Raw genomic sequence first — 11,643 nt, 5'->3', positions numbered from 1 at the left:
TAGATAGATAGATAGATAGATAGATAGATAGATAGATAGATAGAAAAGAATTCACAAATGTGTTGTGTATAATCTTTAATACTAGCTATACAGCTGTATTCTAATATATTAAAGCTGGTTCAGTTTCTTCTAAAGCTTTATATCCGTCACGTCTTAGATATACATACAGGGTGATCCAAAAAACATGGGAAACAAGTGACGACTGCATTTCCTATATACTTACAAAGCTGAGCGTCTTAGTAATAATATATAATGTAGCCGGTATCCAGTAGCAGTTACAAAGTAACATCTCTCTATTATTCACGACTTTTTTAATTCCAAGGGCAAGTACTGCAGCTGAAATATATGTACAGTGAGAACCAGAAAACTATGAAATAAGAAGACGACATTAAAGCAATACTTTTTTGTATTTGATGTTGTTACAAAGCAAATAGTTTTACCATAGTTTTTATTAAATCACCATATAAGTTAAATGAATCTGTTTACACTGAACAATTACTGTGTCTCATTGTCCATTAAACTATTCAATGTCATAACTTGAGTCTAAAAATCGTCTTCACATTCCAGAGTTTTCTGGTTCTTACTGTAAGTTGTACCGGGCGTGTACATTGGATAAAATATGTTCGTTAATTTTTAAAGACACAAAACAAGCTGGACTTCATTTTGAAAAGCTTATTCTACCCAAGGTTATAATGCAAGGAAAGTTAATTGCAGTTGCGTATACTCTGCCTACATATTGAAATAAGTTCTCTATGGGCGGAATTTGTAAACAAGAATAGATGCATCAGTGTTCGTTTAAGTATTGCTGTCGTCTTCCTATTCCAAATTTTGCTGGTTACCACTGTAGATAGTAGACTAGATACATGATTTAATAGTTTATAACATCTGTTTCTATAAATAGTATTCAAACATTCATAAACAAAATTGATGGAAGATTTAAACAGAGATACTTAAAAGGATTTTTTATTAAATGCAGTAAAAGGTTGCATCAATTTTCAAGCCTGGGCCGACTTTGCCCTGTCGCAACGCCTTTTTTCTTACTAACTCAATCATACTTTTTTGTAGTCCTAGAAATGTACTTCTTATAACTAAAAATTACTTGTTCTAGTGTAAGCTTAAAAGGAGTAATTGGAAAAATGCTTGCTGAAAGATTTTGCTATGAGAGATTGCAACCTTTGAATCAAAGTGTCATTTTATCAACTTTGGGCTCATTTTTCTGGGTATCCTGTATCTATTAAAAGTGGGCGTTTCTGTTGGCGTAACTACAGCTTTTAAAAAGGGCAGGGGTGGTTTAAAATATACTATTTGATATAATAAGTTGATAATTATTTGAAGTGAGGCACTTTAATAATCTCTCATTCCTTTTATTTTCTGAAAAAATTAAAATACAGGAAAATGTCAAATTGTGAAACTGGAAAAAATTCCATGTTTAACTTTTGGAGTAAACTACATGGTTACCTACAGTGAAGCCCTTAATAACGAATACATCGGAAGAATTTATCAAATGTCGTCTTGACAATTTTTCAATGAGTTTTATACAATATTACGTAAATTTCAGTATTTGCGAAAATAAATAAATAGCCATGAATATGCGGGAACAGTTTTAAGGAGTTCTATATAATCATTTAATTAAAAATCTAAATATCTGCAACATTCCATTATCAGAAAGTGAAGAATACGACATTTGATGAATTCTTTCGATGTATTCATTTTTAAGGGTTTCACTGTACAAAGGATGAAACTTCAGAGACGACTGTACAGAATTTATAGTATATGTTTCCTTATATTTATGATTTCTTGCAGCAGTTTAAACTTGTTGCTTTCTTCGCCAAATCGTTAAATAAGCCATTAAAAGAGTATTTGTAAGGCAGAATACTTATAATTTAACTTTGGGATCGTCTTAGTATATGAGTTTCAGGTCGTCTTTACAGTCTTATCCCTTGTGGATAACCCTGTATTTAAACAATTGTATATCCATGACGAATTTAAAGATAGCCTAAGATCTGTTTTTTCGTTCATTTTTTTCTTCATTTTTTCTAGATATCTTTGCTTTGAAACTGTCCTTCAGCTTCAAGATCTTTAAATATAGCGCCCTGGGGATTGAATAAAGGTTACTGCCATGTAAACTGTATTATCATGTCATATTAAATGGTTTGAAAACCATGAACCATAGTTTGGTAGCCCAGTTCATAAGATATCAATCTTAGGAGCCATTGATTAATAACAATACAGATATAACACTAGATGTCGTCTTTTCAAGGTTAAATGGTTTTTCGTTCACAATAACCCTGAGGCAAAGGAGTTACGCGCATGCTCTCTCTCTGTCTTGTCATATTCACGCGGCATGCGTGTAACTCCTTTGGGCTTCAGCATCAGCTTGGGCTATTGTGAACGAAAAACCCCTAAATCTTGAAAAGACGACTGCATCAAGTGTTCTATCTGTATTGCTAATTTATCTAGGAGCACTGAGTTTGTTTATATTTCCTCCAAAAGATGAAGTACACTTTGTGAGTAAATACATGGTGTCCCACAAATCATGTTATATTAAATTGATTTCAAAGTATAAAATATAACTAAGCAAAAGATTTGTTTATCTAAAAATAACTATTTATTAAATGTAATGTTTCGCGGGACACCCTGTAGTTCCAACGGTAAATCTTCCTTGGCATATATTGCATGTACACTATACACTGTACACAGCTGTGTACATATTTTCAGCTGTTTAATGTACACATATTTTTACTAGTTATTCTCTCTGTTCTATTAGTAATGTTATAGTTCAAGAAAACTGAAATGAAAGTGTAATATGGGAAATGTGATTCTAACGTATAAAAGCGTCCCATATTATATTAGATTATCTATAAGCTTGAACACAGAAATAAACACTGCAACTAGTAAAGCCTAGTTTTTTCATTCTTTTTAGATTTCTGATTAGTCTCGAAAATCACAATTAAGATCTATAAACGGTCTAAAAATGATGTGGGACACCCTGTCCATAATGCCAGTTATCTGCGTTTCTGAACGCTTCGCGCCCCTCTCGCCCATCTTATTAAAACTAATATTAAAGAAAATTATTATATTATTATTTTTACATCTTCAAAATAATTGAAATGACTTTTCCCAGGTTTAATTTATTTAACTAGCGTTGTTAGATATATCTGTTGCAGTGCAATTTTATGTCGGATCTTTAAATTTTTTTATAAATTTAAAAATACAAATACAATATTATTGTTAACAATTTATTCTAAGGTTTCTTGTTTGTACAATGTACATTTTGCAACAAAGAAGGTTGTTGGTCCCTGAACGAATCTATGCAAGAAAGTCACCGGAAAAAAAGTTTTTGGAATACCTGGAAATTAAGACTTTGGTAAAAAAAGTCATAATTTTCTGGAGTCCTAGGACAAAATGTCACTGGAAATAAAGTTCTGAATTTAATTCCTCGTATCTTTTTTCCTAAAATAGTATGGGGTCTGCCAATCAAGTCTCAGGAAATAAATCAGTCCTGAAGAAAATAAATCCGAAGAAAAAAAAACCAAGAAAAAAGTCCTGAGTTTTGTGAACATGAGGTCAAGTCTAAGACGTTTTCTATGCTTCTGCATTTTAATATCAATTGGCCCTTTTTTGTCATGGTTGTAAACATCCTTTGTTCCCATGTATTATTTACTAAAATAGGACTTCTTTCCGGGGACGTTTTTGTATAAAATCATACTGGAACCAGAAAAAAAGTCCAAGAAAAAAGTCTCAAAATGGTAGGACTCTAATTCTGCAGAAACTTTTTATTTCAAAGACTTTTTTTCCACAGGACTTTTTTAGTCTCAAAATTTAGGACTTTATTTCCGAAAATTTGTTTTCAGAGAACTTTTTGGCGGTTACCTCCTGAACATCGGTATCTTGGCGGTTACCTCCATTAACATCGTTATTTTGGCGGTTCATCCCTGAACATCGGTATTTTGGCAGTTACCTCCCTGAACACCGGTATTTTGGCGGTTACATCCCTGAACACCAGTATTTTGGCGGTTACCTCCCTGAACACCGGTATTTTGGCGGTTACCTCCCTGAACACCGGTATTTTGACGGTTACCTCCCTGAAAACCGGTATATAGGCGGTTACCTCCCGGAACAATAGTATTTTGGCGGTTACCCCCCTGAACCTCGGTATTTTGTTTCAATAACTACTTTCCTGGACTTTTGCAAGGCGCAAAGAAACTTAAAATTTTTTCAATAATAAGAATAAACTTTTTAATAAACTGACCATACATCCTAACCCAGAAATCAATAAATCACTCATATCTCAGAAAACCAAAGAAGCTAATTGACTGGATTTCGTATTACAGTGGATTTTGACGACTTTAATACCAGTTTCAGTACATTTGGAAGTCTTAATGCTTCTTCCTCTTCTCTATTTCAGGGCTAACTTTTACGATGATTACAAACTAAGTACAAATGTCAAATCAAAAATTAGATAATTTGCGAATATTTTAAGTTAGAACGTCTAAGATTACCCAAATAACGCGAAATATCGCACCTCTAGCAGGCAAACACTCTTTTGCCAGACATATTTTTTGTAATAAAAAATGTTGATTATTTGCTTATCCAATCCCACAAATTCTTATTTTTTTCAAAAATATATAGACGAAATTCATCTTTATTGTAAAATCAAGCATTTATTGATTTTAAAAATCCTAAAGTTGAGAATTTGATTTTTGGCCCTTAATCAAAAAAAAAATCAAATCCTTATTTATCAGTTACAACACCTCTGGTAGTTGTACCCAAATAGGAAAGTTTTATTTAAAGTACGACTATAGATAAGGAAAATAAAAATTACAAAATGTCTACATGGCCAAACAGAAACCTCCTCTTCTGCTTTATTGTTTTAGAAGTTTTCAACGCTAAAAGACGACATTATTCTAGAACTATTTATAAGTTTTCAACGCTAAAAGACGACATTATTCTAGAACTATTTATAAGTTTTCAACGCTAAAAGACGACATTATTCTAGAACTATTTAGAAGTTTTCAACGCTAACAGACGACATTATTCTAGAACCATTTAGAAGTTTTCAACGCTAAAAGACGACATTATTCTAGAACTATTTATAAGTTTTCAACGCTAAAGGACGACATTATTCGAGAGTTATTACTCGATAATAATTCCTGTATGTTTTTTTTGCCAGGGGCAGGGGGTTTAAATCTTCCTTGTCTTAACCTTTTCATATAATAAACTATTCGATATTATTAATTGCTATGAATTTTTATGCAGAATATTTATATAAAACGTTGAAGCAATTTATCTTCTTTCATAGCAAACATAATTCATAATACAAAAAACCTAACTTGTGGAGCATAATCTTTACAACATATAATAATTAATGTCGAGACCAGTTAAAAAGGGACCAAATATGATTCCCAATTAAAAATATTAATTGCTGGTGAATGATTATGGTGAGAAAGCTATGGTACTCTCTTATTGATTTCTAAGCTCCGAATACTGTTGAGGACAGGTGTCTAAGTTCTGTCATATGATTCCAGAAAACATGTGATGCTTGACATCTTATTGAGAGAATATAAAATTTTTTTTTGGACTGTACAGTGCCACTTTCTACGTAATTTAAAATAACTCTTAACTCTTTAACTAATAAGCATGCATAATTGTAGATATTTTTTTCTCTGAAATATTTTTGTCAATTTTTTCTTGACTTTGTAGAACTTAAAATGCCTTTTGAATAAAAGTATCCAGAGCTGAAAACTTTAGAATGGGATATCCTTACTCCCGATCTTTTAATTAATCTGGATATTTATAACAAGAGGAGAACAAGCATAATTTAATCTGTAGATTAAGAAAAAGAGTGGATCAAGCATTAATCCCGATAACCCCCATTAAAAAGTTCCCAGCTCAGATTTCCTTCCTGCCGGAAAGTTTTCCCTTTGGATATTTATTCCAGCAGAAAATTTACGATTTCAACCACTATTTCCATTTAGAACTTTCATCCTCCATTCCATTTAGAAGTTTCTCCAGTACAAGCTGACAATATAAAAGTTATATTGACAGTTTCCTATTGGAGGGATTTAAACGCTCAAAACTCGAGAAGACTTATTTCAAACACAAATAGATAGTTAATACATAGTTAACATGTTTCATTATTAAAGAGTTCATGATTTTCATTGAAAGGTTTAGAATTTTAATTGAAGGATTTATAATTTTCATTGAAGGATTAATAATTTTAATTGAAGAATTTATAATTTTAATTGAAGAATTTATAATTTTAATTGAAGAACTTATAATTTTAATTGAAGAATTTATAATTTTAATTGAAAAAATTATAATTTGTATTGAAGGATTTATATTTTTAATTTAAGGATAATAATTTTCATTGAAGAATTTATAATTTTCATTGAAGGAATTATAATTTTCATTGAACGATTTATAATTTTAATTGAAAAATTTATAATTTTGTATTGAAGGATAAAGGATATCCATTGAAGGATAATAATTTTCAATAAAGGATTTATAAATTTTTCAATTAAAAATCATTCTTAATTTTTAAGACTTTTTTCTTTGGACAGTTTTTAATTTTTATATCAGAGGTGTATTCTAATATTCATCAGATGGTTTAATTTGGATAATTTAAAATTATCATGAAAATGTTTATTGAAGTGTTTAAACTTTAAATCTGGAAAGATTTCAAGTTTTGAAGAGATCAGATTTTGAAGGAGAGATTTTGTTTTAGAATAAAGATCTAATATATTGTATAATTTAGAATTATTAAATAATTTGAATTATGAATTAATTCAATCTGAGATTAAACATTTAAGCCAGGAATAGAATGAGACATCTTGAGGAATTTCCGGGTTTCATTTGTGGATTTACAACATTAAACAAATTATATTTTTCTTGAGCTATTTTTTTACGGGCCAAAGGGTCATAAGATACCACAAAAAAATTGTTCCTAATTGGTTCAGCCGTTTTGGTGTTAATTGGGTTTAAACATACCAACAGTCAAGCAAAATATAAAGATTGAAATTTTAAAAAATGCATCTCCCACCAGTCTGGAGTTAAAATAGATATTAAATTCTTTTAAAATTATTTATCCCTCAAAAAAATAAGAACCCATTAGAATTATTGTGTTCATGAATCTTATTTTGTTATATTGTAGGTTTGCGCTATTATTGTATTCTTAAATCTTATTTTTATATATTGTAGGGTTGCGCTATTATTGTATTCATGAATCTTATTTTCTTATATTGTATAGGTTTGCGCTATTATTGTATTCTTGAATCTTATTTTGTTATATTGTAGGTTTGCGCTATTATTGTATTCATGAATCTTATTTTGTTATATTGTAGGTTTGCGCTATTATTGTATTCAGCTGTATATCTAGCGAGGGATGGCAGTTTCACCATTCCACAAACAAAGAGGTAAAAATTAAACCTTAAACCCTTACTCAAAGGATGAGACTGTAAAGAAAGACGACCCAAAACACTATAAACTTAATATTTGTTCTCTACCTTCTGATTAGTATTTAATGGTTTATTAAATGATTAAGCACAGAAATAAACCAGTTTTGGAATTCTGAATTTCAGAAAAGGGAGTAAACAAACTCCGTACAGTCGTCTCTAAAGTCTTATGCTTTGTGGGTAACTCTGTAGTAACTAAGTAAGGCAATGGCGGAAAGAAGAATTTGATTTATTCTTTTTTATTGTAAGTAGGAATTTTTTTTTTGCAACCTTCATTTACTTTTCTACCCTTCAAATCTATTGTAAAAATCTCTGCACGAAATATGAATAACGATTTATTTCAAGCATTTGGTTTGCATTAAACAAAAAATAAAATTTGTTTGGTTTTGATAAATTAAACGTGTTTAACAAATTTATTTTATCCTGTATTTGTACTTTGTACTTTCTAGTGGTAAGTTCTGCTATTTATGAACCCTAACTTTTCATAATTTTTATAGAACTTTTACGAACAATTATTTTTTGTTACAAAGTTTTTCTATAGCAAACTTGATTTTTTTTCTTATTTCATTTTGGATTCATAGCTTTGACCCATGTTTTGTCTGTGCAAGTATTTTTTTTTCTTATTACAATATACAAAATTTTACAAAATATATTTTTTGGCAACTTTTCAAAATTCAGAAAAATCTAATTTTTGTTTTTTGTTTCGCGTAGATTTTAAAAAAGTTCTTAATTTGGGAATCCGGTTTTAAATAAGTTTCTGTTTGTTTTGGACACCCTGTAGTCAGATGAACCTATGTGAATACTTTGTTTTTTTTTCTACTAAATATACTGTTGTTTACTTGTACGTGTACTGTTGTTTACTTGTAGGTGCACTGTTGTTTACTTGTAGGTGTACTGTTGTTTACTTGTAGGTGTACTGTTGTTTACTTGTAGGTGTACTGTTGTTTACTTGTAGGTGTGCATCATGAATGGATCAAGTACTGCTTGTAATCTGGGGAATACTGTGGCTGTTATAGCGTTCCTTGCAGCTATAGGGTAATAACACTTTACACTTTACGCGGGAAAACATCAAAAATTCACAAAAAAATCCTTTAAAAGGAGATTTAGCAATTGAGTCTTTGCCGCAAAATCATATCTTAAAATGCCGATATATTTGCAACCTGATGGTGCACCCTAAACTGAACTTTCGGTGCGTTCAGCGGTAGTTTGCAGAACACTGAACAAAGATTAAAGTAGCTTTTAGTGGAGAGTGGGTGTAAAACTTTGATATTTCAAAATTGAATTATTTGATCTAACAGAATCCATGATTTGTAATACCTAAGGTTTGCAACTAGATATAGGGATAAGAAAAACAGAGTTTGTTGCAAAAAAACTCAATTATTTTTCTTCCATGTTTCTGCTGCTAAAATTCGCAGGTCACCGTTGTGAGAAATGAGTCGCTTGAAATGATATCGACAGCTTCTTAAAATACAAGTTGGAAAACAAAAAGAAATAAGAATTAGAAATGAAGTTTAGAAAGAGCTGATCATCATAATTTTAGAAACTGCTGACAGATACTTTCTTTTTCTAAAACTTTGTCATATATCTTGATTTATTAAAAATTCGTTAAATAACTATCTTGAGAACTTTGCCTAGTCAACCCAATCAACTTGGAACTTCTAAACTAGCTCGTATCTACCGATTTCATCAAAATAAAAATAAGCCCACAGGTTCTTGAGTTATGATCGAACATCCATAAAAACAAAGATTACTACTTTATAATTACATATATAGCTACATATATTGATACATAACGAAAGTGATGTACACTTCACATAAATCTGACCCTGCTTATAAACAGTCTCAGTAATTTTTAGGACAGGGTCGAGCTTAAAGTGTCGCAATGCCTTGGGCTTAGATTTTACCGCTCTAACTCACTTATGATTTTCTGTAGCTATTTACATGTACACTTTCTGTAGCTATTTACATGTACATTTTCTGTAGCTATTTACATGTACATTTTCTGTAGCTATTTACATGTACATTTTCTGTAGCTATTTACATGTACATTTTCTGTAGCTATTTACATGTACATTTTCTGTAGCTATTTACATGTACATTTTCTGTAGCTATTTACATGTACACTTTCTGTAGCTATTTACATGTACACTTTCTGTACCTAATTTACATGCACATTTTCTGTAGCTATGTACATGTACACTTTCGCACAATAAAGTTAGCTTTGCTTTTTAAGAAATAATTGGCAAAATCTCGTATTTTTGCTTGATAGCGTGAGACCATAAACCGGACGTGGCACGCACATATGCAAGTTTTGAATTGAAAGGTTACAATTTCAGAAATTTGTAATTCAATCTTTTTCTATTTCTTAATAAAAGTTTTTAAAAAATGTTTAAATATATCAATTTATATCGGTCTGCATTGTTTGTATAATTATAAAATAAAAATGATAGTGCTGTATCATCTAGTGTTCTAACATCTTAGCATCACTCCATTATTTATTACAAATAATGCAGAATTACTGCTGAAACTCTATTACATCATAACTCCTAGTTTTAATTTTACAACAAAGATTCTAAAGAGTTCTTTGGACTTTTAATATATAGATAGCTCTTTAAAGATATATAAGTTGCTTGTTGAAAAACTTTCAATATTTCAAACTAAAAAAGAACTTTAGCTTGCAGAATTCAGATATGGCTTTTACCAAAACCCCTTCACTCTAGACCTAAAGAAAATGTCAAATTTAAGCGAGATTACTGACTTTTTGACTTCGTAGCTGAAACATAAAAACGTAGGCGATTATATCAATACTATGAAGACGACTTTTTTACTTAAGTTTTGATTGTTATTACAAGTTTACTAGTAATGAAAGAGAAGCGTTTTTAACTGAACGCTTCTCTTTGTTTCCATGTTTGTGAATCCATGCTGTTTAACAGCTTGATATAAACCAAAATTAACATCTAAAGTCGCCTTCCTTGTATTGATATAATCGCCTACCATTGTATTATATTGCAGGTTCCTGGTTGGAGAATATCTGTATGAGCAGATGAGTAGCATCAAGTCAAGGAAGCATTTCCTCTGGGCAGATATAGGATTTTCAGGTACACCGGATATAGGATTCTCAGGTACAGCAGATATAGGATTCTCAGGTACAGCAGATATAGGATTCTCAGGTACAGCAGATATAGGATTCTCAGGTTCAGAAGATATAGGATTCTCCGGTACAGCAGATATAGGATTCTCAGGTACACCAGATATAGGATTCTCAGGTACACCAGATATAGGATTCTCAGGTACACCAGATATAGGATTCTCAGGTACACCAGATATAGGATTCTCAGGTACACCAGATATAGGATTCTCAGGTGCACCAGATATAGGATTCTCAGGTACACCTGCTTTGTAAACCCTTTTAAAGGGACTGTACGTGTTATTTTAAGTGACCCTGCATGCAAAGGTTACAATGCCCGATTCACAGAAGTACACTTAAAAGTGTTGTCTAATTCAATATGAATAAGAAATCCATGTTTATAATTTGGAAAATTGATTATATTTAATTTGGCTTTCTCTACAAAAGTGGCTTGCGCATTTCTTTTAAACTAAGGAAAACGACAATATCCTTCATATCATTGATCAGATAAAGGTTTCAAGGGTACCGTTGTGAATCGGGCATTGCTAGTATAGCATGGAGGGGTGAAATTACTCTGAAAGCCCTCTAAACATTTATCAATTTAATATATTGTCGGCAAGCGTTGTTGCAATTAATGTCTAGTGTTTACTTTCATGTCTAAGTATATTGGTGATATATCCTTTATAGCAATGACAATATTTGTTTTTAGGGTGTTAGGACATTTTATAAAGAGACATTTGATAGATAGACATTCAATAGATAGACATTTCATAGATAGACATTTCTATTGATAGACATTTCATAGATAGACATTTCATATATATACTTTCTATTGATAGACATTTCATAGATAGACATTTCATATATAGACATTTCATAGATAGACATTTTCATAGATATACCCGCATAGAACAAACGACCCTGTTTTAGAGTCTGAAAACGACCCGCACGACCCCAAAAACTGGCGCCGGTCCGACTCTGTTTTAGTACTAATAAAAGAGTCGTTTTTAGACCGAAAAGACCCTGAATCCGTCTCTCCTCAAAACGGATGGGTGTCGGTTT

The 11,643-nt window shown here is 31.2% G+C and overlaps 1 protein-coding gene across 1 annotated transcript; it reads left to right on the top strand.

Moving 5' to 3' along the window:
- Window positions 1–7,308: 7,308 nt before the first annotated feature.
- Window positions 7,309–10,840, top strand: LOC111701510 (nuclear pore complex protein NUP98A; the record flags this gene model as incomplete). Its single annotated transcript, XM_023472812.1, has 3 exons — window positions 7,309–7,415; window positions 8,410–8,489; window positions 10,467–10,840. Coding segments are annotated over exons 2-3 (445 nt in total), but the record flags the coding sequence as incomplete, so codon positions are not given.
- Window positions 10,841–11,643: the final 803 nt, after the last annotated feature.

Source organism: Eurytemora carolleeae, unplaced genomic scaffold, assembly GCF_000591075.1.
Source record: "Eurytemora carolleeae unplaced genomic scaffold, Eaff_2.0 scaffold57, whole genome shotgun sequence".
NCBI classification, from domain to species: Eukaryota; Metazoa; Arthropoda; class Copepoda; order Calanoida; family Temoridae; genus Eurytemora; species Eurytemora carolleeae.
The sequence above is the reverse complement of the archived record's forward strand: the minus strand, read 5'-3'. Positions and strand labels throughout refer to the sequence as shown.